At 55.4% G+C, this 25,953-nt stretch overlaps 2 protein-coding genes across 3 annotated transcripts; both read right to left on the bottom strand.

Moving 5' to 3' along the window:
* Positions 1 to 589: 589 nt before the first annotated feature.
* AQP3 (aquaporin 3 (Gill blood group)) lies at positions 590 to 6,436 on the bottom strand. The gene is made up of 6 exons (XM_010967379.3): positions 6,257 to 6,436; positions 3,117 to 3,243; positions 2,617 to 2,754; positions 2,173 to 2,291; positions 1,675 to 1,892; positions 590 to 1,588 (listed from the first exon to the last, which is right to left on the bottom strand). Exons 1-6 carry the CDS (start codon positions 6,362 to 6,364, stop codon positions 1,420 to 1,422), a joined length of 879 nt encoding a protein of 292 aa, XP_010965681.2. The 5' UTR covers positions 6,365 to 6,436; the 3' UTR covers positions 590 to 1,419.
* A 7,661-nt stretch (positions 6,437 to 14,097) lies between these two features.
* NOL6 (nucleolar protein 6) lies at positions 14,098 to 25,648 on the bottom strand. 2 transcript variants are annotated; one of them, XM_010967381.3, is made up of 26 exons: positions 25,348 to 25,648; positions 24,122 to 24,328; positions 23,920 to 24,036; positions 22,657 to 22,836; positions 22,160 to 22,328; positions 21,792 to 21,926; positions 21,541 to 21,704; positions 21,330 to 21,450; positions 21,073 to 21,131; positions 20,875 to 20,976; positions 20,556 to 20,671; positions 20,201 to 20,378; positions 19,927 to 20,049; positions 19,605 to 19,753; positions 19,385 to 19,460; positions 19,024 to 19,164; positions 18,763 to 18,880; positions 18,527 to 18,681; positions 18,261 to 18,424; positions 17,700 to 17,852; positions 17,367 to 17,464; positions 16,467 to 16,591; positions 16,255 to 16,344; positions 15,663 to 15,857; positions 15,445 to 15,546; positions 14,098 to 15,290 (listed from the first exon to the last, which is right to left on the bottom strand). In XM_010967381.3, the coding sequence occupies exons 1-26, from the start codon at positions 25,369 to 25,371 to the stop codon at positions 15,141 to 15,143; spliced, it is 3,411 nt and encodes a 1,136-aa protein (XP_010965683.1). In that variant the 5' UTR covers positions 25,372 to 25,648; the 3' UTR covers positions 14,098 to 15,140. The 2 variants fall into 2 exon arrangements, with proteins under 2 accessions (XP_010965683.1, XP_010965682.1); XM_010967380.3 differs by having other exon boundaries at positions 25,416 to 25,647.
* Between the last annotated feature and the right edge of the window lie 305 nt (positions 25,649 to 25,953).

Here is a 25,953-nt window from a genome sequence, read left to right as displayed (position 1 = left end):
AATTGAGCTATAGTAAGTGTACAATGTTGTGTCAATTTCCAATGCAGAGCACAGATTTTCAGTCAAGTATGGAGGGTTTTGAATTGTCTCTGGGTGGCAGGGAGAGCCATGGAAAGAAGTCCACTTTCAGCAGGGGTTTCAGAAAAATCCCTCTGGTTGCTATATGGACTGATTGGGGCAGGCTGGAGGAAGGGAGGCTGCTAAGGGGACTGGCCAAGGTCTAGTTGGAGGCGATGGAGCTGATTGGTCTCCTCCAGCAACAGGGAGCTCACTGCTTCTTAGGTAGCAGTCATCCCCTTTGGGTAGCTCTGCCTGGGAGAAAGGTCTTTCCTAGGCCAGGCTTCAGCATGCCTTCCTGGGACAGTGGGTGGTGTAAGGATCAGGAAGGAGATGTTATTCATTATGCCGGGGACTCCCAGGAGGATGGAAGTGTGGGATCACCTGGTTCAAGCTGAGCTGTCTGTGTGAGAGGCCTGCACCCCCAGGGCAGGTTCACGTACTACCCTTAGGGTGCCCTGGCTATCTGTGGCCAGACTCACTGAAGCTCCTTAACTGGCCCCAGAAAAACAGCAGAGCAAGTGGAGAGATATTTAAACAATTGGTATACATTTTATTGGTTTTTTTATAAAAGGCAAAAGAGTACATGTGTTAAGTGGAGGATTAAAAGAGTGAAGACCTATTTAGACTCTCCCAACCCCATCCCTAAAGCTGTAACATCTGCGCTATATATATATACTTTATTTTTTTTAAGAGCAAACATGAAACTTATGACCTGGACTTCACCCCACCCCTTTCATGCCTCCTTTGTGACAGAAACACGTCACTCTGCTCCTACTTATGTATGAATAGCCAGAGCTCCACAGAGGCTGTGGTCCTCTCCTCCCAGCCCTACTCATATTCCTACCCTACCTCCCCCAAACACCCCGACGTAGAAAAAAGCGCAGACACATACATACTCAGAAACACATGTCTGGACCCTTCTCCACATGGAGCCCCTGTAACATGCAGACCCCTGGCCTTTTCCTCACTCATAGACAGACATATCACCTTCCCCCTTCCTCTCACCCACTCTCCTGCAGCTAGAATCCTTTCTACTTGGTCCCTTGCCCTGAATATCTGGAAAACCACACACCCGCACGTGCACACACACTCACACACCTGCAGTCTGTTCTCTCTCTTTGGGAGACAAAGGGCTGTATTGGCCCTACTCCCTGTCCCAACACAGCTCAAGGGCAGTGGCCAATGGTCCTACTGGGGCAGGATGGAAGATCCCAAAGGGGGCTGTTCAGAGAGGTGGTGGTATACAAGCAGCTTCCTAGCCTGGCAGAGGGGTCATAAAGTGGGGCTTCTAGGGAGCAGCCCCTGTACAGTCAATGAATGCTCAAGGGAGGAGGCAGGGGGCAGATGGCCCCTGCCCCTTCACATCTGCTCCTTGTGCTTCACATGGGACAGTTTCACATTCTCCTCATCGGTGGAGGGTGGGGGCGGCTCCAAGTGGCAGCCGATCATGAGCTGGTACACGAAGACACCCGCAATGGAACCCAGGAGCGGAGAGACGATGGGCACCCACCACCAGTGGTGGCCGGTCCTGGGGACAGACAGATGTGGTCAGGCATGGGTGGAGCAGGGCAGAGGGGAAACAGGCTGGGGCACACTGGTGGGGGCTGCACTCACGTGAAGACTTCCGAGCCCCAGCCCGCAAGGGCAGTGAAAAGGCGTGGGCCGAAGTCCCGGGCAGGGTTGACGGCGTAGCCAGAGTTGAAGCCCATGGAGGTGCCGATGACCAGGACCACCAGGCCCACAGTGAAGGCCTCCAGGCCACGGGGGACAGGGTTGTTGTAGGGGTCCACAATGGCCAGCACACACACAATAAGGGAGGCTGTGCCAATGAACTGGAGAGCGGGAAGAACAGGGTGAGAGCTCCCTGCCAACCTCTGTGCCCACCCCCCCACCTTGTTCCATCCTCTGGCTTCCCTCCACTCTTAGAGTCTTGTCATCTCCCGTGTTATGCTGCTCTCTAGAGCGGTGGTGCTAAAACTGTTGCTGGTTAAATATGCAGATTCCTAGGAATCTGCTCTAGACAAGGAGTCCTGTCCCCTAGCCAGCCCATGAGCAACCCAGGGCAGCCTGGTCCTCCTCCCTGAGCTCCCCCTACACATCCCCAGCCCATACCTGGTCGAAGAAGCCATTGACCATGTCCAAGTGTCCAGAGGGGTAGGTGGCAAAGATGCCTGCTGTGCCATTGGGGCCCGAGACTATGAGCTGGTTGTTGGCAAAGCCCCAGATTGCATCTGGTGACAGATTAGACACCAAGTGAGTGAGGGCAGAGGCCTGAGCCCTGTCTCCCCTCTCAGCTAGGCCCACCCTCCCAAGAGTCACAGGTGAATATAATCACTGCTTTATTATTCTGGGGTGGAGGGGTGGAGGGCCTGAGGCTCCACTGTTGCCCAAGTCATTTCTTTCCCCTTGTACCCCCCACCTTGGGCCTGTGTGTGAATGAGTCACGAGCCTGGGGCCTGGGCATGCCCCAGCTGTCTGTCATCAAAAGGCCTGGTGCCAGCAGGTCGCAAGTAGAGGGAGGGTGGTAGTGGAGGAGGGCAGGGTGGGAATACTCACCAAAATACAGCCCAAAAACAATCCCAGCACCCAGGAAGGCTCCCAGAGTCTGAGCTAGGGTGTAGACAGGCAGCTTGATCCAGGGCTCACGCGCCAGGAAGCACATAGCGAAGGTCACGGCAGGGTTCAAGTGGGCCCCTGCGCAGAGGGGAGATGGGACCTATTAGCCCCCACCTGCCGCAGTAGGGAGGCCAGGATTCCCCCACTCCACACTCCCCTTCTCCAGTCCTGGTGAGCAGGAGTGCGGACAAGGGTTTCTTGTACAGGACAGTGGGTTGGACTACGTAACAGACCAACTCTGCTAATCTCCGATTCCAAAGTGAGAGTAGAAGGTGTTAGTATCAAGTTCCTTCTCCACTCTCCTCTTCCAAGGGGCCCAAAGCTAAGGCATGGCTATGCCCTGCCCTTGGGAGGCAACTTCCCCCTGACCCCTTTTGTCAGGACACCTTGTGGGAGTGCTGTGGAGGAGTGATGGCTGAGGGTGGGGGTAAAGGCCTTACCAGAGACCTGGCCAGCAACAAGGATGCCCAGGGTGACAGCAAAGCCGAAGGCCAGGTTGATGGTGAGGAAACCACCATGGGTGCCCCTGCTGAGCACAACCTGGGCCACAGAGCCACAGCCAAACATCTGTGTTAGGGAACAGAACAAGGCAGGGAGGGTGAGGACTAGCTGAGGACCAGCGACTCTCACTCCAGAAGGAAGGGATGAAGTCAGCAACCCCATTCCCCACTCTTGCCTTCATGGAAAGGACAGGAGGGAAGCCCTTTTCTGGAATCCAGCCCCACCCCCTCCTGCTGCAGTTACCCCTCACCCCCACAGAAGAAGCAGACATGCCCTCCTACCCCCAGTGTCCCAACTTTAATAAAACAGGGCTCTATGAAGGAGGCTGGAAGCCGAGTTTGCAACTGAGAACCCAGAAAATAGCTGAACCATCTTCACTGATTTTTCTTGACTCTCAAGATGGGTAGGTGTACGGGAACACTCTCACCCTAGCAGTTCCTCCCCCAGCCCTTCAGGCCTGGCCCATAGTGATGGGAAGGCTCTCACTCATCCCCCACCTGCAGCCGCCTCCCTCTCTGCCCCAAAGAAGAGCTTGGGGTAGTGGGGCACAAAGAAATAGAGAGGAGGCCAGAAGTGAGATTGAATCCACTTCTGAATCTGGGGTGTCAGAGCCCCTGCCTCTCACTGTTCCCCCTCAGCACCTTCAGCCGCCTTGACCTGTCCTTGTCCCAGAGCCTCCTCTCTCTACCGGCCCTGACCTCTCTGCCCTCAGGGGTCCAGGTTTCCACTCAGATTTGGAGGTCCTAAAGACAGAGATTTGAGTGGCTCCCCTCACTAGCTGTAGTCCAGGAGCCCCAAGGCAATGGAAGTGGGGAGACTGGTTCTAAGCTTTCTGCCAGAAATGGGGGGATTCAAGAGGACTAAGGGCCCTTATGTCCTGCAAGTCAGAAAAGACTGTTTCCTTTGTTCAAATGTTAAAACCGCTTCCATACCAACTGTAAAGACCTATTGTTCTGAACCCCCAGAGTGTCCTCCACAACCACTCCAGCCTCTACCCTGGCTCTCCTCTTCTACCTCTCCATAACTAAAGTTTTTATGCCTATCCAGCAGAAATTTCCCAAGACCTGTGCTGAGGGCCCTTGTTCCTTCTGATGGATCAGTGTCCTGTTGTACTAGATTGTTAAGCACTTTGATTATCATCCTTCAGAAAGACCAAGAGATAGTGGGGAAGCCAGCGGCGGGCAGTGATGCAGGGCAAAGGTGTGCAGGCAGGTAAGAGCAAAGATCAGAGATGGGGTGTGTGTGTGTGTGTGTGTGTGTGTGTGTGTGTGTGTGTGTGTGTGTGTTGGAATAGGCACGTGAGGGTCTGGGGCTCCTTGCCCAGCTTGGCAGGCCCTGGCCTCAGCTCCTTGGTTGCCTGAGGCCCAAACCTGGCTCCATCCCAGGAGGCCTTGGAGGGAGAAGCTGTCAGAGCCAGTTCTACCACCTTGAGACTAAACTTTCTCTTCCTCCCCCCCTCCTTCTCCCTCTCCTCACCTTACTAGGTGCCCCAGAGAAAGGGGCTTCCTTCATCCTAAAGCCAGCCCTGACTCTGCCACTGCAAGCTCTAAGCCCCCAACTCACAGACGTAGGCGGGCAAGCCCTCACCCACCACTCCGGGGTCTCCCAGGCCTGACCCCTCCTCTTCGGGCACTGACATCCAGTGCCTCACAACCACCTGAGCCCGAAGGCTTCACAAACGGAACACCCTGCTTTTGTGGTCAAGGATAAGCTGAATGATCCTGGGGCTCAGCAGGAGGCCTGACTGCTCCTTTGAGGGGAGGTGACAGAGACTTAGGAGGGGGTAGGGAAGTCTCTCTGTGAAGGGAAGAAAACTTCCCCAGTCCTAGCTGTTCTCAGACAGGAGGCTGGACCATAAATCAGAGAGGGAGTGGGGGACACAAGGCTCTGGGGTGGGAGGCTGATAAGCACCTTCCCCGACTCCCTTCTTGGCACAAGAGAGAGGCGGGATGCAGATGACTGGTAGGGCTGCTTGTCTGGTGGGGGGCTGTGGATAGGTGCTCCACCTGCTTCCCCCCTTCCTGCTCCTGGAAGCCAGAGGTGAGGCTCAGCCCTCCTCTCCCCATGGAGCCTGCTCCTCCACCATCACCCATTTGGGGTGGGCCACTCAGCCCTACTGGCCCCTAGTTAATCTTCCCAGTCCACCAGGGGCTGGCTGGTCTGTGTTCCCTAGGGTTGGGGCTGGGGCACGGACAGAGTACCCCATCCACTGCAGTGGAGCAACTGAACCCAGAAGTAACCCAGAGGGAAACAGGTGTAACCACAAGAGTGCCTGGAAATCAGGGAGTAACTGGGGCAGGAAGTGGAGCCCATACCTGCTGTGTCTGCCAGACCCAAGAAGTGCAAACAGAGTCATGAAAGATCGAAACTGGCGTAACCAGGGAGTAACTGGGACTGGGGAGTAACCCAGGCAGGGGAAGTGCCTCCCTCAGAGAACCCATAGAGTAACTCAGACACTGGGGAGTAGCTCAGAGTGCTTGGCATCTGCCTGGGTAACTGGGAGTCGCTCAGCACTTCGTGCCTGGGGCACAGCTGTGTTCCACATCTTTAGGATCGTCCTTCCTTCCTGCTTGCTGTTTGCTGTGTGGCCTCCGCCCTCTGCCCCAGACCCATGGCAAGCTATTCTCACATCACAGGTACTTTTGGACTTTCTGAGGCTTAATTATTCATTAGGGGCCAGGCATCCAAGACCCAAATAACCCAATAGGGGCCCATTTGCTACTGCCCTCACTTCCTCCCCAGGCTGGAACTCTGGGAACCTGGGGAGCTGTGGGAGCAAGAAGGGGTTGGAGGTCCCAGACTGCAGAGGTGACTGACAACCTGTGGGCTGGGTCACTGGTGAAAGGGTCAAGGATCAGAGCTGTCACTGGTGTGTAGCAGCTGTCATTCTGGCAAGAGTCAGAGCTGTCATAGATAGGGTTAGAGCTCTGGGCCAAGGAGTCAAGCTGGGGGTGGGGGGGAAGGTCAGAGCTGAGAGAGAGGTCAAGGCTGTCTTTAAAAACAAAGCCCCTCGGCGAACAGGGGGACTGGGGAATGTAGGGCTGGGGAGAGAAGGGCTTCTCCAGGTCCCTCCACTCACCACGAGGATGAGGGTCCCCAGGCACTCAGCCAGCGCCTGGCGAAGCAGCCGGTAGCGGATGTGGAGCATCTCCCCGCAGCGGGACACCAGCTCCTTCTGTCGACCCATGGCGGGGGCAGGCGGCGGCGCTGTCGGGCGGGAGGGCTGGCGGCGGACGCAGCAGCAGTGACCGCCAGCGCCGGGTGGCGCCCTTTATAGGAGAGCGGGAAGCACGCGCCCCGCCCGCCCGCAACCCCGCCCGCCAAGCCCCGTGCCGGCCGCAGGAGTGGGCGCCACCCCTCAGCTGGCCTGGGGAGACGGGGGAACGCGGGGCTGGGGGGAGCTGAGGGAGGTAGGGAGAACTTGGGTGTGAGGAGCCTTTAGGGCGAGGCTTGGCCCCGGAGAGCACTTAGGGGAGGAGATGTCTCGGGGCTGAGAGCCAATGGTCTGGTAGAGGCACGTGCAGGACCAGGGCTCGGGGAAAGGAGCCGCCAGAGATCTCCCTGGCCCTCGCACAGTGAGCCTCGCTGCCGTGCCCACCGCGGTGGGGCTGAGAGGAGACATGTCAGAAAGGAAAGGAGCTGGCCCCAGCTCTGCAGCACAGCTGGACCCAGCATATACTCAGTCAGGGGCTTGGAGGGAGGAGGCTGTGGGTCCCAAGAGAGAAGAGACCCTCTCATAGACCAGACCCAGGTGGACACTGGCAAAACCTGTGCTGAGTTCCAGCCAGTGTTCACCAGTCCTTGCTCCTCCTGCTGTTAGTGCATGTCACATGTTGCACGGCTGACCAGCCTTGTCCTCAGCTGTGTCCACACATGACATCTGTCCTATGTTTCTGATCACACTTTCTGGGCACTTCTCCTGTCTGTGTACATGCCTGCGGAACATGGCTGGATTAACAGAGGTTGACACACGTGTACCTGTGTGCAATTTGCACATGGCTCCAGAGGCTGAGCTGCAGTTGTCCTGACAGGCCACATGCTTGCCAGCAGCGTAAGTCCCAGATGTTTTTAACCCTCTCCTCCCCTACTCTGGCTGATCCCTGGCCAGGGGCAAGTCTGTCTTTTTAAGAGATTAAGCTGGCTGAAATGGGGAGATCAGTCCCATCAGAGGAGGGGGATGGGCAACCCCGCTCCTTCTGCTGAATCTAATAATTGGGAAACTGAGGTCTGGTAGCCTGGGCCCTACTGCCACGGGACTGGGAGCAAATATACCCTCACCCAGTCTCTAAGGCGGCATTGCCAGGGAAGACCACATTTTCCAAAGAAACTTAATCCAAGTGGGCTAAGAGCCCTGGGGATTTGCCTCTTGAGGAATGGCTGTCAGAGATGATGGCTCCACACATGCAGGTATGCACACACATACCCTCTAAGACTGGAAGCAATACTTGCCTATAGATACTAAGCTTTGTTCACATGTTCATGGAATCCCATTCACATGAGAGCCTGGCCATGGGCTCACACATTTATTTGTTTTGGGCTGGGGGTAATAATTAATTTATTTATTTTAATGGAGGTACTAGGGACTGAACCCAGGACCTCGTGCAAGCTAAGCATGTGCTCTACCACTGAGCTATACCCTCCCCTGCTCATACATTTATGTAACCCCACACACACAAGGTCTCCCATGATCCTTGGCCCATGGAGAAGCACCCCACCCCCTGGGCCCCCAAGGGCTGGGAGGCCCCATGGTGAATCAGGAAGCCATCACCAAGTGCCTGCCAGCGGCCCCACTGCTCATCTGACTCAAGACAGAACCCTAGACTGCCAGTGCCAGAGCCCAGATTGTGGGAAGGGGGAACACCCCCTGCCATGCTGCCCTCTCTCCTTCCCACACCCTGGTACGCTTCTCAGCCCCTCAACTGCCTCAGATGGGGCTGCAGAGGCAGCACGGGGCAGGAGCTGGCAGAAGGGGCTCTTCAACATTGAAAGAAAGTGGGGAACCCCAGCCCACAGCACCTCACCCTCACCCTGCCTGATCCTCAGCCTGCCAGCAGCCAAGCCTGGCCTGGGAACCAGAGCAGGGGAGAAAAATGGGCAGCTCTGCCATCATCAGGCACACACAAGGCCCTCCCTGTATATATGTGTTTGCACTCAGTTCACATAGGTGCTCACGTGTGCTGCACCCAGAGGGAATAGGTCACACACACAACCGTGAATTCGTGTATCTAGTTCATACTAAGTAGCATTTCTTTTCACATGTGCACCTACACGTACTCACACACGTGTGCACTTGTGTATACACTATATACCTATAATCCCAGGGCTAGAGCAACTTGGTGACCTGGCCCCCCACAGTGGAGGCAGCGCCATCCCAAGGCCCAGGCTTGGTAAGTGGAACAACAGCTGGTTCCTAATAACCCCTGGCCCCAAATCAAGGCCCAGTCTTCAGGACCATGATCCCATGTACTCCCACCAAACTCATTCCTGTCTGTAACTAGTGTATACACACACGTTCGTACGTGTACACACCATGCACATTGGGATGGGTTAGGGTTGGAGATGAGAAGGTGTGGGTAGGGCTCATGCTTCTTAGTGGGCCTGAGAGGACCCTGCCTGGAGGAGGGGGAAGAATGCAGTGCCTTCCAAGGGTCCCTTGTTCCTGTCAGCCCTTCTGGGGTCATCTGGGATTAAGAGGGGTCAGGGCCCCTCTTGCTTGTTCAGAAGCACCAGGCCGGCCTGAGTTTGGGGGACAGAAGCACGACCTCATCTCACAACTAGATGCTGGCAGTGGGGTGGGGTAGGGGCTCATTCTCTTTGTAGTCAATGTGAATGGCGCCCCCTAGAGCAAACGTCAGAAGGAAGCTGGGCTTCACCGGAAGAGCCTGAGCTTGGTGAGGCAGGCTCTGACCCTGAGTCACACAGCTTACCCAGGGCCCTCTGGGCTTCCTCCTGTGCCTTGGGAAGGAAAGTCAGGGCTGAGTGCAGGCTGGGAGCTCCTGAAGGAGGCAGGTGAGGATGCCCCACCTCCTCCCAAGGCACCTTGAGCAAGCTCTGTGTCTCACCTGGGCGGGAGGGCTGAGGGCGGGAGGGCTGAGCCCGGGAAGGGGCCCTGACAGCCCATCCACCCAGTGGTACGCCGTGACTCCTTGAGGTCAGAGCTGGGGGAGTGGGTTCCCAGGCAAGGGAAGGGCTGAAGACACAAGTCCCAGCCTGTTGCACCAGGGGGGCTGGCTGGGGCCCCGTAAGGGGTGGGGGTGGCACACCCTTCATTTCCTGCCCCCCAGACTCTTTGCCTGAACGGGAACAGCTCAAACCAGCAAAGAAGGAGACATGGGCCTTGCTGTCAGCAAGTGGGGTGGAGAAGAGTGTAGACATAGAAAACAAATCATACTACAGTCCTCAAACCCCTAACCTCTTCTGGACCATTAGAGTGGGATGGGGAAGGAGTAGACCAAAAGAGACATACAGACATTTTCAAGTTAAGAAAGTGCTTCTCCTGCTTGCAAAGCAACCCCTTGAAGTGCGTGTATTTTCCCCCGTCACAGATGACAAAACCGTCATTTCGAGAGAAGTCACCTGCTAGGGTCTCACTCGGCCACTAAGTGTTGAGCTGGATTCAGACCCCGTGGGGATGGGGAGTAGAGGTGAAGGGGGCAGAGAGGCCAGGGAGCCACAGGTCCTTCCACACTTGAGCGCCCTGTCTAGAGTGTGTCCCACTCTTAGGTCACTGCTGGACTCTACTTCTGCTTCTGGGCCTCGAGAGTGGGGGGCTGCCTCTGGACTGGAACAGGGAGTGGAGAGCAGAGATGAATCACCCTGTTATAAACGTCCCCAAACTGAGGGGCCGGCAAGCAGCTCCTCCTACTGCACCAACAGTCACCCCCTGTCTCCAGACAGATGAGATGGCAGAGAGCCCGTGAACACAAACTGTCCCCTCCGGCATCTCCGGCCAGATGTCCAGCTGGAATTTGAGAAAATCTACCTTTTGACCCATATCCTGGGGGCTCTGGGTTCACCTTCTGGTGCCCCTGAGCGGCCCTTGGCATCCTTTGAAGACAACAGAGGATCATAGAGAAGAGGCAGAGAGAGGGGATGGAGGCCCAGACCCCATGCTGAGGAAGGGCGCAGAGTCACAGGGGCTAGGCTATGGGGGCAGAGCCCTCTTGCAGACCCAGAATCTCAGCTCCAAGCCTGGCTTGGCCACTGGCCTGTCAGGCGGCTTAGCCAGCTCTCTTCCCCCACCACTCAGTTTCAGTTTCTTCATCAGTCACCTGGAGGTTTCAGGTGGAGTCCCCCCAACCCCCTCCCTCCCCCAGGGCCTCTGTAAGAATCAGACAAGATTACCAATATTTCAGGCTTTGAAAACTGTATACACAGTCAGCATAGAAGGAAAGTTTCTTTCCAGAAGCTATGTGAATATCCATGTGCTTCCATGTGTGTTCTTGGCTGTACGTATATGTGTAACCATAGAGTTTTGTGTGTACATGCGGGTGACCAGGGGGTCTATGCGCATATCTGTAAGTGTCCCTGTCTGGGTTTGGCTGTGGGTCTGGGTCCAGTGTTTAAAAAGCTAGAGATAGAAGATGGGGATCTATTGAACAATCTGGAGACAAAGTGACCTGTACATGATGAGAGGGTTTGGAGTGGGATTTAGGAGGCAGAGTGGGCAGGGCAGGTAGGCAAGATGCTGAAGTTGGAGGCAGGCAGAACTGAGTAGACAGGAAGCTGAACCTGAGGTGGGGCCCAGAACAACTGCTCTCTGAGAGGCCTGTGGTCTGAAGAGGGGGTGGGGGGGACAGGCCGTGGAAGCCTCTGCATCTGGTGTTCCAGAAAGGTGATGGGTGTGTTTGAGCCCAGTATCCTTTCCCCTCATCCCAGCCCAGTCTGGGTACTAATTATAGGGGAGCCACCAGCTGCCGGCCATAAGGGTGAGGAGTCACAGGGGACTGCTCCAGAGGAGGGGACAGGATGCAGCAGAAGATTCTGCGGTCAGACTTCAGAAATGACTTCCTGCTTTTTTAGACCTTAGGTTAGTGGGAACTGGGCTCTAAGGAGACCCCATTGGTTGGGAGATAGGGGTGGGGGTGTTGTAGAGGGAGACTGGGGAAAGGCCACGATGGAACACCTACTCTCATTTTCATCCAGACCATTTGGTGATCAAGTGGAACAGGGGCTGGATCTCAGTGCCCCCTCACCCCCTCAGTCATGGTCTAACCTTGACCTTGTCAGTCTCTAGGAGGCCCCAGCTCTGTCCTGTGGAGGTTTCTAGCCTGAGAGAATAGAGAGAGCTCCCGGCCAGGGGAACAGAGATTTAAGCTTGAGCTGAGGTGTACCAGAGTGCTCCTGCTCCCACCCCTACCCCTACCCTTGATCCTGCTCCTCTGGCTAATGACAGCTTCATTCAGCTGCCTGGGTCAGGAGAGGGGCAAGGCTGGCAGGCAGCCCAGACAGGGGAGGCGGCCCAGCTTTTCACTCCTCCCTGCCTCATTGGAGACATCCAGAGCTGCGGCCTCCCCACTCTTTAATTCCTCCTCACCTGACCCCTTGGCCCCAGGTAAGCCCAGGCTCAGCAGCCTTGCTGGAGCCCAGTTGCATAGATTCTCTGTAACTCCCTGTGTGACCCTGGACAAGTTCCTACACCTCTCTGGGTCTCTTGCAAACCAGAAAAATTATCCTCTCCATCCATCCCTCTTCCAGAAACTGAAGTGGGAGAGGAAAGTGAGTCTCCCTCTGGGTTTGGAACACCCTGGTCCCCCTTAGTTCCCTGGAGCCTCCTTCTCTCTGCAGCAGAGGGATGGGCAGGCTGGCCTTTCCTGGGAGGGTAGGAGTGATTCACGTGCCTCAGGCTTCCCCTCCCCTTTATCACTTATCTGGATTAACCTGTGACTCACAAAGCAAGTACTGGATGTTGGGGGGAGGTTAGATGCATATTTATTGGGGGGGAAATTGTGGGAGGGGCTCAGACTAGCCCAAATCTGATTTAATAGGTCAGGGACTGGTCAACTCTCTGAACTTCATTGACTGTAATCTGCTGCAAGGACCCCTAGGCTTTTTCTCTAAAGGAAGGAGCTGGGCAGAGGAAAATAGGGCCTTCAGCTAAAAGGATTCCACTTTAGAGGAGGCTGTCAGATACCACAGCCAGAAGGGTGGTCCAGTTCCCTTTGAGAATTCACTAAGTGTAACTATGTAGAGAAGCTTAGAAAGGCTGAAAGAACTGGGGAAACTGAAACCCCAAGAAGGGGAAGGCTTTATTTAAAGCCATTTGAAGTTATAGGAAAATACAAAAAAAACAAAAAATAAAGTTACAGGAAGGAATCCAGAGTTCCTGCCTCCTGACAGCTTTTTCTCCTGACTTGCTCTTTAAAAACAGAGCAGATTTTGCCTCTTACAGCAACCCGGAGCTGGAGGCAAAAACCTGCACACACAGACTAGAGTATACTGATAGGCACACGCACTCTCCCAACCCCGCAGCGCACAAATCACAGCATACAACAGATGCAGACACACCCATCTGCGTCCACCTGCAAAGTTAAATGTAGAGGCCCACAGGGGCAGACGCACCCATGGACTGTGTCACCCACATCCCCCTGAACACCCTTGCTCCCGCACGAGTTCCTTCTAAGCTGTTCTTCTTCCCTTCCCCTGAGGTTCTAGCTCCTCATGCCACCCCCCCATCCCCCAAAGTCACGTTAGACCACACCAGCCTCCTCACCTACTTCCCAGAGAAAATCCCAAGGACAACAGGTTGGAGCAGGCATTGAAATTGGAGCGTGGGCTTCCTGCTCCCCCAACTCCCCAACCTGAAGGGAGCACAGAAGGTATGGTGCAGCTCCTTGGGTTTCTGAGTGATCTACCCCCTTCCCTTGCCACACTTGACAAAACCATTATCTGGCTCATTTTACAGATGGGGAGGCTGAGCCCAGAAAGGGGAAGTGACTTGCCTAGGATCACATGAGGAGGTACCAGGGCCAAGGCTCATTCTTCTGATTGGGACTGGGGTCTGCACTTCTTGGAGCCACCGACTTGCCTAGGAGCAGATTCCACCTCTGCCCTGCTCTGGGTTTGTGAAGGAAGGGATGGGCCTGGGGATGAAACTAGCCAGCATCCCCTGCCCACGGAGGGACTGTGGACAAGTTGTGTGAGGGACCAAGGAAAGGGGAGGCTGAGAAGCCAGGGACAGCCACAGACTGCAGAGCTCAGTGAGGCCTGGGGCTGCCTCTCTTTCAGTGAAAATACACCCTGGCACACTGAGGTCTGGAGGTCATGAATGAACAGCACAGGTAGAGATGGATGCAGACCTCAGTTCACACAGCCAATTTGCTATGCTAATTTCAACCCCAGGCCAAGCTGACCCATGACAGTGACAGAGACTGGCATAGGTTCACAAAGAGTAACAGAATTGGGACAAAATTGGAGACCAGAGCCCCATTGTATGGCCAAGCATCTTCAGGATGAAGCCGTTGCCCTCTACAAACTGGCCCACTGCTGGCACTGAACCTGTTAAAATGAGGATCATGAGGATAAGCAGGTGCTTCATAGGGCTGGTAGGATTGTATGATCCATTTCAATACGTAAGATATGTAAAATAACAAAGGGTGCCCAAGGCTTATTAGGCAGGCACTCAATAAACGTCTACTTTTTATTAACTCTCAGGCCTGTCTTTCACCATCACCCTACTCATTCTAGGCAGCGATCACAAATTATGATTCTCTTTTCCTTGATGTCTTCTGGTGTCCTTCCCTGCCCTCCATCTGCACATGCCTCTTCTGCACACACCTGTATCCTACTTGAGCAGAGCACTATACGGGTGCCACAAAGATGCCAAGAAATCTATGTTCAAACATGGTCCCGGCCCCCAAAGAGCTTACATTTTGGAGACAAGGTCAAAACCATGTGGAAAAGGAAGACAAGCCAAGAACATGGGGAAACAAAGTTGTTTAATTTAAATCAGAGTTTAAGACAACAGGAGAGTTGACACCAATGTACGTGATGCAGAGGAAACTGAACAGGCTCTCATGTTTCAGAGAGAAAGAGCACCCTAGGCTGGGGGCCAGGGAAGGGTTTAAGGAGGAGGCACTGTTTGAGCTGACTCTGGAAAAACAGCCAGGATTAGGGAGAGGCAGCCGGAAGAGGGGTGTGGACCCGGCTGAAAGGAGGCAGCATCCCCTCCCCCAGGGCACTGGGAGTTCCTGGAGAGCAGGGCTTGGGTCCCTACACCCCCACTGCGGGGGCACAGAGCCCAAGAGGCTCGGACACAGAGGCCAGGGCAGCACTCAGTGCTTTCTGCATCTCTCCTGGATGGGGGACCACCAGTTCCCCTCACCCCTTCCCTTCCTGTCCTCTGTGCTTTCCCATGTCACCATCCAGGACCAGGACCAGCAGGACCAACACAGGAGGGCATTGTGCCCCTTCAATGTGGACTATTCATCCCACGCAGCCCCCCTCTTCATTGCTCAGTGCTGGTGCTCTGTGACCCTCAGGCAGTGCCACACCTTCTCTGGGCCCCATTTAAAGGCCTGACTCTGCACCAAAGAGCATACTGAGGTCTAGGCACACATTCTGGCAAAGGAGAGGGCACAGAACCACAGCCCTGGGCACATAGCCTCCTCTCTGGGCTTCTGGAGCAGCCTAGGAAAAAAAAAAAAAAAAAAAAAAAGGCCCAGGCCAGGCTGGCAAGCAGATGGATCTCCTGGGTTCGTTCAGTTCCCTCTGAGCTGGCTCCCACTCCTCTTCTGGGCATTCAGACAGTCAGGCCCAGAGGACCCCACAAGGCACCATGGCCCCTGCCCAGTGCTGGGGCATCCGACAGAAAATTGGGACAGGGCATTATTGAGGACAATTCAGTGTGTTCAGGCCAGCACGTGTGAGGGTCCATTTGCAGTGAGGGTGCTCACACCATTGACATCTTGCTCCAGAGGTCTGAAGTCCTGTCATCCACCTACAGCTTGCTCCTGAGCTGGCAATCACACTGTCCACCTCTCACTTCGGGCCTCCACAGCCTGCACCAGGCCATCGCCCAGGATAGCAAAGTCCTCCAGGATGGCTTCTACATTGGGCACCATCACCAGCTCCCCACCTCGAGACACCACCATGCGCCCCTTTGTGTTGGAGGCCTGGGGGAATCAGAGAAATGTGGAGTGAGGTGTCACAGAGGCACACCCAGAGACACCAAGACACACACGCTTCACACCTGACACACAGACACACATGCCCACGTGGAACAAATGTACACGCTCAGGAATGGACAATCATTATCAGCCAGCACACCTTTAAGGGCTGGGGCTGGAAGCTGGTGGGCTTCCAGAGGACACCGATCACCTCTCCACCATGTTGGTCATAGAAGAAAAGGGCCAGGTCCCCAAAAGCCTCCTAGGAAAGGGCAGGACAGAGACAAGATGACAGGTGGGCACCTTAGAGCCACTTCCATGGCCCCAGCTCCACCTAGAAGTCCCCACTCCATGGTCCATCAGCCCTTGAGGACCTACCCTGAGCTGTGCCAGATAGAGCTGAGGAGGATCGTAGCCCAGGACAGGCATCAGGGATGAGGGGCCCGGCTCACTGAGCAGCCCACGGCAGAAGGAGGCAGCTGGTGAGTCCACAGCCTGGCGGTGCCGGGGGATGTGGCGGGGAGACAGGCGGATCAGCACATCATACATGTCCAAGGGTGGCCGGAACACTGTCTGAAGAAGGGTAGGGAGGGCTCAGCAGTGCCAACTTGGGAGCTGGACCACAAAACCCCTCCCCATGCCCACCTCGGTTCCCTCCTTCCTTTTTGTCTGACACCCACTCCCATTATGGCTCCAAATGCTCACTGGAAGGTGGGAACACCCAGACCCAGCTGGTGCCAGCCTGGGTCCAGCAAGAGGAAGGCAGGCTAGAAGCACCAGGCCTGAACGGGGCCAGGACCCTGGCTCTCCTCCAGGCTCCACCACTGCCAGGCACTGTGGGCAGCTGCAATACCTTCTCCAAATCAGTCTCACCAAACAAGGGGCTGAGCATTCTGTGAGGGCCCCTAGAGCTCCGGACTTCCACAGTTCAAAGGCAGAATCCCTGGAACTCCTGGAGTCAGGGGCTTACCCTGATATCTCCAGGCCCCCGGGGGTCCATTAGCTGCTTCTCTAGGACAGGCAAGGCCTCAGCTGCCAGGATCACAAGCTGTTGTAAGATCTGAGGGGTACACACACATCAGGTAGGTCAGGCTTGACCACAGGTCTCTCTTAGCTCAAGCTGAGCCGCCTTTTTCCTTGAGGGAGAAGGCCACACATTTGGGAGCAGGAATGAGGTTAAACCTGGGGCGAGGGTCCATCCTGTGTCCATATAGAGCTTTTGCGATCCTGCGGGGTAATGATAACCATGACGGGGAGTTGTGTCCGAGTTGCCAGGAAGACACTGCGGATCTCCACCAGCTCTTCCACTGTGGATAAGAGGGGGTCCTGGGTCAGCCTGCCCCTCTCACCCAGACACCCTCCACTGCCCCAGGTCCTCCTACTATACACTCGGCAGTGGCCCATCCCAGGGATTTTCCAAAACCCAAAACCCTTCCCGGAAGTGGAAAAAGTGATGAAAAGGACCCTGCATCTACCTCAATTGGGCAGGGCATTAAACTCTCAGCCTCAGCCCAGAGACAGAATTTTCCACTGCCAGGCACTCCAGTCTGGTTTCCGGGCCTGCACAAGCTGAGGCCTGCCCCTGGCCCCCTCCTACCCTGGGCTCCCACACACCTGGGGAATTAGAAAGCTGATACCCTCCTCTCTGCTGGCACCAGGAGCTCCTCATGTTACCACCAGACATGATCACTCCTACCCCCTAAGAGGTCTAGGCATCTATTCTAACCTGAACGGTTCCCTGCTTCCACCATATGACTTCTCACCTGGTGTTCAGAGTCCTATTCCACCATCCTCTTCCCTTCAGAGACCCCCAGGTAGCCTGCTTAACACCCCCAGTCCACTCTGTTTCTGATCATCACGTGGGCAAACCACATCTCTGGTCTCAGAGCTCCCTAAAGGCTGGTCCTCTTCCTCCTTAACAATTCCCAGCCCCCAGGCATTCAGGGTCAGGAGGAGATACATGGGATCAGAGAGGCAGAGAGAAAAACCTAACAGACTGACAGGGAAAACCCTTGCCTGCCCTACTCTGCAATCCACAAAGGGTAGTTGTTCCAGTAGTCTGACCTCCATCCTACGACTTACCAGTGAGCTCATTGTTGAGGTTGACAATAAGGGGGTTGTTCTTCCAATCAAAGGTCGATACCAGGAAAAGGAACCGAAGGAAGCCCACCTGTGGGGAGCTGAGAGGAAGGAGTGAGCAAAGTGTCTGGGACCCAGCCACACATCCCCAGGCTCCCCATGGTCTAAGGAGCCTAGACCCCTTGGTGTGGTTTGCGGCGGGGTGGCTAGGTCTCAGATCCCTGTCTGTCCCTTTGGTTCAGCCACCTCTCCCATGTGGACTGAAGGTGCAGTGTGAAGGATGAAAGCTGGCCCCAGGGGGAAATTTCTGGCTAGGGAAAGGGTGGAAGGAATCACCTGGGAGGGGTGAAAGGCTCAGGGTGCAGGAAAAGGGCAGCAGCCACCAGGTCCAGACTCTCATCGGTGAGCTTCTCTCCCAGAAGCTGGGCACGCACCCACCGTTTGGCCAGCCGAGCCACACCCGAGAAGGCTGGGTGCTGCTGCTGGAGTCTGTGGGGAGAGGAGGGCAGTGGCAATGAGACTCAGACACTCAGCACTACCCTTTCAGCGGTGGTTCTGCTACTACTACTTTCAGCCCCACTGCTGCTGTTTATTCAACTGTTACCCAACCTTGGCCTCTGTGCTGATGCATCACATGTATAATCTTACATCTCCCTAACTAATACCCCAAGAGGTTGGTCCTAGCCTGATTCCCACTTTACAGATGAGAAAAATAGATTCAGACCAGATCCTGCCCAAGGGACAGAGCCAGAGAAGTGGCAGGGCTAGGATTCTAGAACTTCTCTGACTCCAGAACTCCTATCTCTAACTGGCCTCCCAGAGAGACAGACGGCCAGGAGGGCAGAACGGCACCAAGAAAGGGTCTTCAGACATAGGAGCCTGTGGGGATGCCCATACCCATGCAAGGCGCTGGTGAGCAGGGGCAACTGCCTCGTGTCCCTCTCAAGGCGGAGAGAGGCGGGGGTGTCCCTCAGTGAGATCATCCCCTCGGGGCTCCGCGTCTCCCTCAGGATCTGGGGCTCCCGCTGATAGGCCACACGAATCCGGAACACAAACCCATCCTGTTGGAAGAGGATACGAGATAGGAGGTACGTGTCAGCTTGGAGCCCCCTGACATCCCATACCCTCCCTCCCCGGGTATCCCAGCCCTGCAGCAGCCTAACCTTGAGGACATCGGTGTGCGTGGCCGTGGCCTGGCACTGCACCCCATGCTGTTGCGTCAGCAGCTCTGCCAGGCGCAGCTGGAAGGCAGCACGGACTCTCCGTATGGCCTCAGCATCCTGTGGCCACTGACCACTGCCCTCCAGGTGACAAACCACTGTGGAGAAGAGTGAGAGGTCTCAGACTGCAGCCTTGGGTGAGAACGGTCCCTCTCACCCCCTCGCAGGAGCCCCCTCACCAGTCATGGGCTCCACATAGGCCGGACAGGGCTTGTCAGGCCGGGGCAACAGCGAGGCCCGCTCTTGCAGGTGCTCATAGAAGGAGTAGGCTGGCCGGACTGGGGTTGGTGGGAACACCTGTGGAAGAAGGGGGCTGAGGGAGAGGCCTGGGACTGGGAGGAAGTGCCCCAAATCAGGAAGTTGGAAGGGAGAACACTGGGAGAGTGGAGCAGAGGTAGGTATCACCAAGCAGAAAGGGCTCCCTGCCCCTTGCACCTCACCTCAGTGTAGCGCAGCACTGGGTGAGCTCCCTGCACGGCAGACACAGTCAGCGGGAGACCTTCCAGTCCCCACAGCAGGCGGCTAAGGTCATCATAGCAACGCACTGCAGCTGCCAGAGCCTCCTCACCTGTGCTGGAAGTCTGAGAGGGAAAAGATAGTCAAGAAGGCAGGTGGGTACAGAACCGCCCCACTGCCTGGGATACAACCCTGGCTCAGGCTGCTGCAGAGCCAGAGGGCCCCCTGCTGGACACTCGCGGAATCACAGCCTGGCTGAAGTGGCAAGTGTTCACCCAACTCCCCACCCAATCCAGCCACATAGATCCCCTAGCCTTGACCCCAGCCCTGAACCAGGGCCCTCACCTCTTTCAGGCCTTGGATCAGTGTGTCCAGGAGGCCCCCCGTATAGTGGATACAGGTATCTGGGATGTCAGCATGGCTGAAAAAGGTGCACAGTGTAGACATTGGGGGCCATGGAGTGAGCCGCTGTTGTAAGCTGCTTATCCCAAAAGCTTGGACCAGACCCTCTCAAAAGGCTCTCCAGCCCACAGTTGCCTTCCAGCATTCAGATGCTAAAACTCACAGTGCCAAGAGGTGAGTGACCACCTGGTGGGGGATAAGGCGTTTCTGGGCCATAGAGGCTGCCTCCCAGACCACAGCTTCCCGAATGGCTCCATCCTGGAAACGCCGAAGCTCGGAGCGAGATCCCCAGAACTGGCGGAAGTCAGCAGCCTGGGGAGAGGAAAGGGGTAGTGGGAGAAAACAACAAAGAAGAGCTCCATCAGAAATCTCCCAACAGCCTGAATCCAGGTGGCATGAGGACAATCCACCCTGCTCCTTCCAGTGCACGTACTTGGCTTCCCAGAACAGGGCCAATTCCTCCCTGAGACCCCAGAGCTCCTCACCTCAGGCTGGTCGGCCTCTGGACCCAGCTCAAGAACACTGGTCAGCCCTTCAGGCCGAAGAAGCAATCCCAGGGTCAGGACCCCAGAGTCTCTGTGCCTTGGTGGATCCTGGCTGATGTCCCACTGTAGGGTGTAGAAAAGCTGAGCTCAACCCCCAATCCCCCAACTTGGTCTGGAAACTCCTTCTAGCCAGAGGGATGGTGTCTTCTGTATGCCCCAGGACCCTGGGTCTAACCTCCTCAGACCCACAAACTCCCCAACCCACACACCTCACCTCTGAGACTGGGGGCCGAGAATGGGCCAGCAGGTGCAGCCGGGACCCCAGACCCTGCTCCAGGAGGGTGGTTAGCGGACCCAAAGCAGCTGAGACATAGTCCCCACCATGATCCTGCAACTCTGGCCACAGCTTCAGCCGATGACATGCTGCCTGCAGGCGACTCAGAGGACGGAGACTGGAGGTGGTGGGGAGGGGACAGAGAGAAACAAAGAGGGGGAATCAGGTACTGCTGGCCCCAAGTATCACTCCCACCACCACAAGGAAGATCTGAGCACCTGCCTGAGGATGTCTACCCCATCACTAGCCCAGGAAAACAGGACTCACTGACATATCCTGCCACCCCTAAACTTACTGCAGTATGTGGTCAAAAGCCCGGATCATGGGTTTGGGAGTCATCAGCAGCAGCTGGAACCCATCGTCAGCTCTGCTGTCCAGCAACACCATAGACAGCTGTGCCTCGTGCTGCACCTGGGGCCACAGAGTAAGGAGGGAACTCCCATGTGAGACCACCAGCACTGCACCCCTCCACTCAATGAACCAAGGGCTCAAAACCAGAGACATGCCCGACCAAAGGTCTCTGGAGAGGAGTTTCTGGTGTTCCGGGGCTGGCAGAAGGGACAGGGTCTGGGCTGAGACATCTGGGGAACCCAGGAGTGGGGGACAACTGGTACCTGGCGGTAAGTGGAGGCAGTGACATCAGCACAGAGGTTGAGACGGCCTGAGGAGTCCAGGAAGACAACAGGGAAGACCTGGTGGAAGTCAGCCAGGGCTGGCTGGGAGCAGGAGAGAGAAGCCAGTCACGGCTGGGTCCTTATCTTAGGCCTCCTTGCCCAGACTCAGTACTGCCCACTCAGCACCGCCCTACTCACCAAGGACGGATCTGAGCTGAAGCATAAACTGATCCCATTGACCGTCAGGTCTGTGGTGGCTGAAGTGAACCAGAGAAGATGGGTGTGTCAGAAGGTATCCCCCTCCCTAGGGTCCCTCCCTCGTGACACCCACCCTCTGGACAGGTGGCTGCAACTGCCTGCCTCTGGGATTCGGCTTGCTCATCTGACTGAGGATAAGAAACCAAATGATCCCTGATGGGGATGAGTGGAACCCTGGGCCTTTCCAGCTGCCTCACCCAGAAACTGCAGGATGCTTCTCAGGACCTGGTAGCCACTCATGGTGGTGTGGATCTTGCGTGTGGACACGAGGAAGGCAACCAGCATGGAGACAAGGAACCCGCTGAACCCTCCCAGTCCCTGATGGAGAGAAGGAGGGAGAGGCTGGAGCTCAGAGCCAGCCCACCACTCGGAGAGCCAGGGAAACTAGGCCACTCCCAACCAACTCACCTTGTCCAGTTCCCGCTGCCGCAGCCAGACCTTCAAAAGTGCCACACCATCCTTCAGCCCCGAGGCTGAGCCCAGCACGGTTGATAGCAGCTGCACATGGGACTCAAGGGCTGTGTCCTGCAGGACCCATGTATTATAGTAGGGGGTGGGGGGCTCTGGACCACCTGTGGGAGGAAAGGGGAAGTCATGAGAGGAGAAGCACCTGCAACACCCTTCCCTCCAGCTCCACCTTGATACCAGTGCCTGCTCACCATCCCCTGAAGGACTCTGCCCTCGGTACCAGGCAGAGCGCACGTTGTTCTTAGATGGCAGCAGGCGGCAGGGGCGGAAGAAGTCAGGTGGAGGACATGGGTGCAGACGTACAGTGACCAGGTGCTCATCCTTCCCTGGGGGGAGACAGGAGATGCTCAGATTCTGCAGCCCCCTGGAGCCAGAGGAGTCCCTGCACCATCCCCTCCATCTGAGGGCCCCATAGCCTCCCACCTATACCTTGAGGTCCCTATACCTTTCCTCTCAAATTTGAGGCACAAGCCTCTCACCGTGGACTTGAGGCACGTGTGCCTCACTCACCAGATCCGTCACCCCATACTGTGCCTTCCACCCCATGTGTGCCGCCTACCATGCGGCCGCAGCAGCAGCGAGGGCTTCAGGTGGCAGCCATTGGTGTAGGAAAAGCGAACACTGCCAAAGAGTGGGTCTTGGGCCAGGTGGTGAGCCAGGTGGGCCAGGTAGAGGGCACGCTTACGGAAGTAGCGCTGGTTCAGCCCATCCTTGTCCTGTAGGATCTCCTGGAGGGGGTCAGGGGAAGAGACAAACGGCCAGTCACTTAAGTGCTTATTGCTGGAGAGCTTGGGGGCCAAGATGAAGCCAAGGTGAGAGGCACAGCTTAGAAGCCCAGGCATCCTTTGCTGGCCAGAATGCCCAAGCCAAGGTTAGCAACACCACATTGGATGTGGAAGGCAAAGTTCCAGAAGGCACATCTAATCTCCCTCAGGACAGCTGTAGTGGTTGTCCTGATTCCAATCCCCTGGCAAGTGGTAGGTGGGAAAAAGAGGGGTTGGGGGACTTGTAGGTGGTGAAATGGCAGACCTCCATTCCCCAAACTCTGGACCTCACCCTGGGCATGGTCAGTGCCACATCCACATTAATGTCCGGCCGGATGCAGGTGCCCAGAAGATAACTGCCCACAACAGTGACCTGGGCTGGAGGCAGGAAGCGGAAACAGCCCTTCACAGTATAGGGCACTTGGTGGAGGGGGACTCGAACCCCTACTGGGAGCCATGCCTGGTTGCTCAGCTGTGGGGATAGAGACAGTGACACATATTAATTTGACTGCCTTCTGAACATGTCCCCTTGATGTGTAGTAGATATTTCAAATTCAAAATGTCAAAATGTCTGAAACCAAACTCCTGATCTTCCTATAAATATGTCTTCCCCATTCAGGCAACTCCATACTAGCTGCTGAAGTCAAAAACATTTAAATCACCTTGACTCATCTCTGTTAAAAACACCTATTTCGCTTCCAAAATGTATCCAGACACTAACCACTTCTCTACTGCTCTCCCCTGGTCTGAGCCATTTTTCAGCAGATCACTCCGTAACAGGTTCCTAACTAGTCTCCCTGGTATAATATTTGCCCCGCTCCCCCCATTCTACTTTTAACACAACAGCCTGAATGAATTTTTTAAAACTGAAGTTAGATCACATCACCAATTTACAAAAAAACAAAACAAAAAACAAAAACAACCCTGAAGTTCTTCCCCATCTTACCCAGAACAACAGCTGCCGAAGTCTTTGTTTTGATGCACAGGGCCCTGCATGATATGCCCCCTTCCTCCATTGTCTTTCTGAACTCACCTCCTGCTATCTTCCCCTCATTCATTCCAAGGAATGTACCAGACCTGCTCCTACCGATGAGCCTTTAGGTTTACTGTTTCCAGTTCCTGGAATGCTCTTCCTCCCTTAGATCTCTATGGCTGACTCCTTAATACAAATGCCACTTCAATAAGGCCTGCCTCAACTACCCTACTTAAAGTTGCAAACCACTCCCATCCTGATACTCCCATAATCCCCTTACCTTACCCTTCTTCCTTTTCCATAGTTCTTATCACCTTCTAACACTGTCTGTCATGTTCCTTATCTAATGCCCATAAGCCCAACACCAGAACATAGGCTGCTTTGTTCACTGATGTATCCTAAGAATACAACCACTGCAAGGAACATAAGTATTTGCTGAATGAATGAATACATGATTGACTGCACTCCCAGCTGAGCTCCCTGGCAGTGAGAATGAGCTCCTTAGCACCCCATCCACTTCAGAGAATAGCAAGGACCCTGAGGACTTCTGGGCTTTCCGGTTCCCCCCGCTACCTGCCTTACCTCTGTCTCAGGGGTTGAGGGCACCCTCATGATCCTCTGGTTGACCTCCCTAAGGAAAGCATCAATCCGCTCCTTTTTCTTCTCTGACAGCTTCACTTCCTTTAGTAGCTCCTCTACCTGTAAGAAGGGGCAGGGGAGAGTACTTCTGCCTCAGGGGCTCAGGTCCACCCTTCTGACCCAAAACCCAGCCACCCAACAGTACCTGTAGACGAAGCAGGCTGGAATGGAACAGACTCTCAGTCTCGCGAAGGCGATTCAGCTCCTCATTGGTCGGTTCCTTGTACAGTTCTGCCCGGCTGAGTTTCACAGGCTGCAGGAGGCCCTCCACTGGAGACCCAGCCATGGTATGCTTCTTTGAGGATTCCTTCTTCCCCTCCTTGCCTGTGCCTTCCAGAGCTGACTCCATCACCTGTGGCCAGTGAGAGGGAGAAGCCCGTGTGAGATCAGATAGCCCTCATCCATTGCCTGACATGCTACCATGATAGGATGTGGGTAAAGGCTTCACTTGCTCCTGGTCTCTCATTTGAATAGGAGTCAGATTGTGTAAAACCCAGAATAATTGTTACTTAAAAGAACATTACTGAGCTCTAGACTTAAAACTCCTTGAGGTGAGGGCTCCCTATCTACCTAACGGCACAAGCATGGACTCTGCTTGGAGTTGGTAGGTGTGGTAGTTGACTGGGCCCTGCTGGAAGCAATGCCTGAGCTTCTTGTATTTCCAGGTACCAGGAGGTTCCTCTGCTGCTGGGTTAGTCCTGGGACTTCACAAATGCCATTTCCACTCTTGCTCTAACCAGACCTTGCCAGGTTACGCACACGCGCAAGCACATGCACACACACCACCCTAGGAAGCCCTGACTGTATCAGTACACATTAAGTGCTCAATGATGGAAAGTGCCTACTGGTTCTGAAGGATATACTCAGTAAATCATCCAAGCCTCACAATAATCCTAGCAGAAAACGGACACGTGAGCTCGAGGTTCCACAGCTGGCATGCCTATACTGTCAGCAGACTTCCAACCCTTGTCTTTGAGATCCCAAATTTTCTCCCGTACAGCACTGGGCCCTGCCCCCCTCCACCGTCCCACACCCGGGAGAGCCTTATTGGAGCGCTCTGGGAGCGCCACCCTGTGGGGAGCAAAGAAATAGACACAAGAGGGGAAAAGATCCCGCCCAACGTCAGGAGGACCTGGTAAGGGAAAAGACCCAAGCCACGCGGTGGGGATGGGAGTGGGGGTAGGGGCTGTGTCTTTTCAGCTTCAAGGTGTAGAGTTAACGAAGAGAGAAGCTCAGTAAGTTTTACTGCTTTTATCCAGATACAGCCAAGTTCCATCTCCCTTAGCAACTCTGACTGTCTCAACGCCCCCGGGCTAGAAGCATCGGGGGAAATAGGCCTCCTTCAGAAGGGACCGCCCTCGTGCTCCTTACTGGCAAGCTGTCAGGCTCTGCCATCTCCGGCACGTTGCGCCTTCCTTCCACCGAGATGGCTCACCCACCTCCGGCTCCCCAGCAGTTCCGCGATGCTGCGCTCCCGCAGGTGCGGGCCCCATCCCTCCGGTCTCGCTGTCGCACTTTGGGTTTAAAGTCTACTTGCTCTGCGCAACTTCCCACGTTGGCAGAAATGCCCACGCCACGGGAGAAAGGCCGGCACTAGCGTCAGCGTGCCTCGTGGCATAGGACTCCGCCCAGCTCTAGAGCCATTGGGTAAATCCCCTACAAGTCGCTCGCCATTGGTTTCTGTCACTCTTCAGGACCGCCCGTTATGGGGGAGGAGCCAAAGAAGGCGCTCCGATTTACGGCCTCTTTGCGACGCCAGACCGGAAGCCTGCCGGTAAGCTGGCTGTCGCTTCCTTTTCCTCACTTCCTCCGCTTGGGTCGAAAGGGGAAGGGCGGAGCTAGTTTGGGCCCTCTTGGGAGGGTTTGTTTATTTACGCCAGTGATTCCTCTCCTTTTCTCATCAATTGACCAATCTCGTGGGTTCTACCTCCAAAATATATCTTGAATTTATTCACTCTTCTCTGTCTTCACTGCCAA

The sequence above is a fragment of the Camelus bactrianus genome, chromosome 4, assembly GCF_048773025.1.
Source record: "Camelus bactrianus isolate YW-2024 breed Bactrian camel chromosome 4, ASM4877302v1, whole genome shotgun sequence".
NCBI lineage: Eukaryota > Metazoa > Chordata > Mammalia > Artiodactyla > Camelidae > Camelus > Camelus bactrianus.
This window is presented reverse-complemented; position numbering and strand designations above follow the sequence as displayed.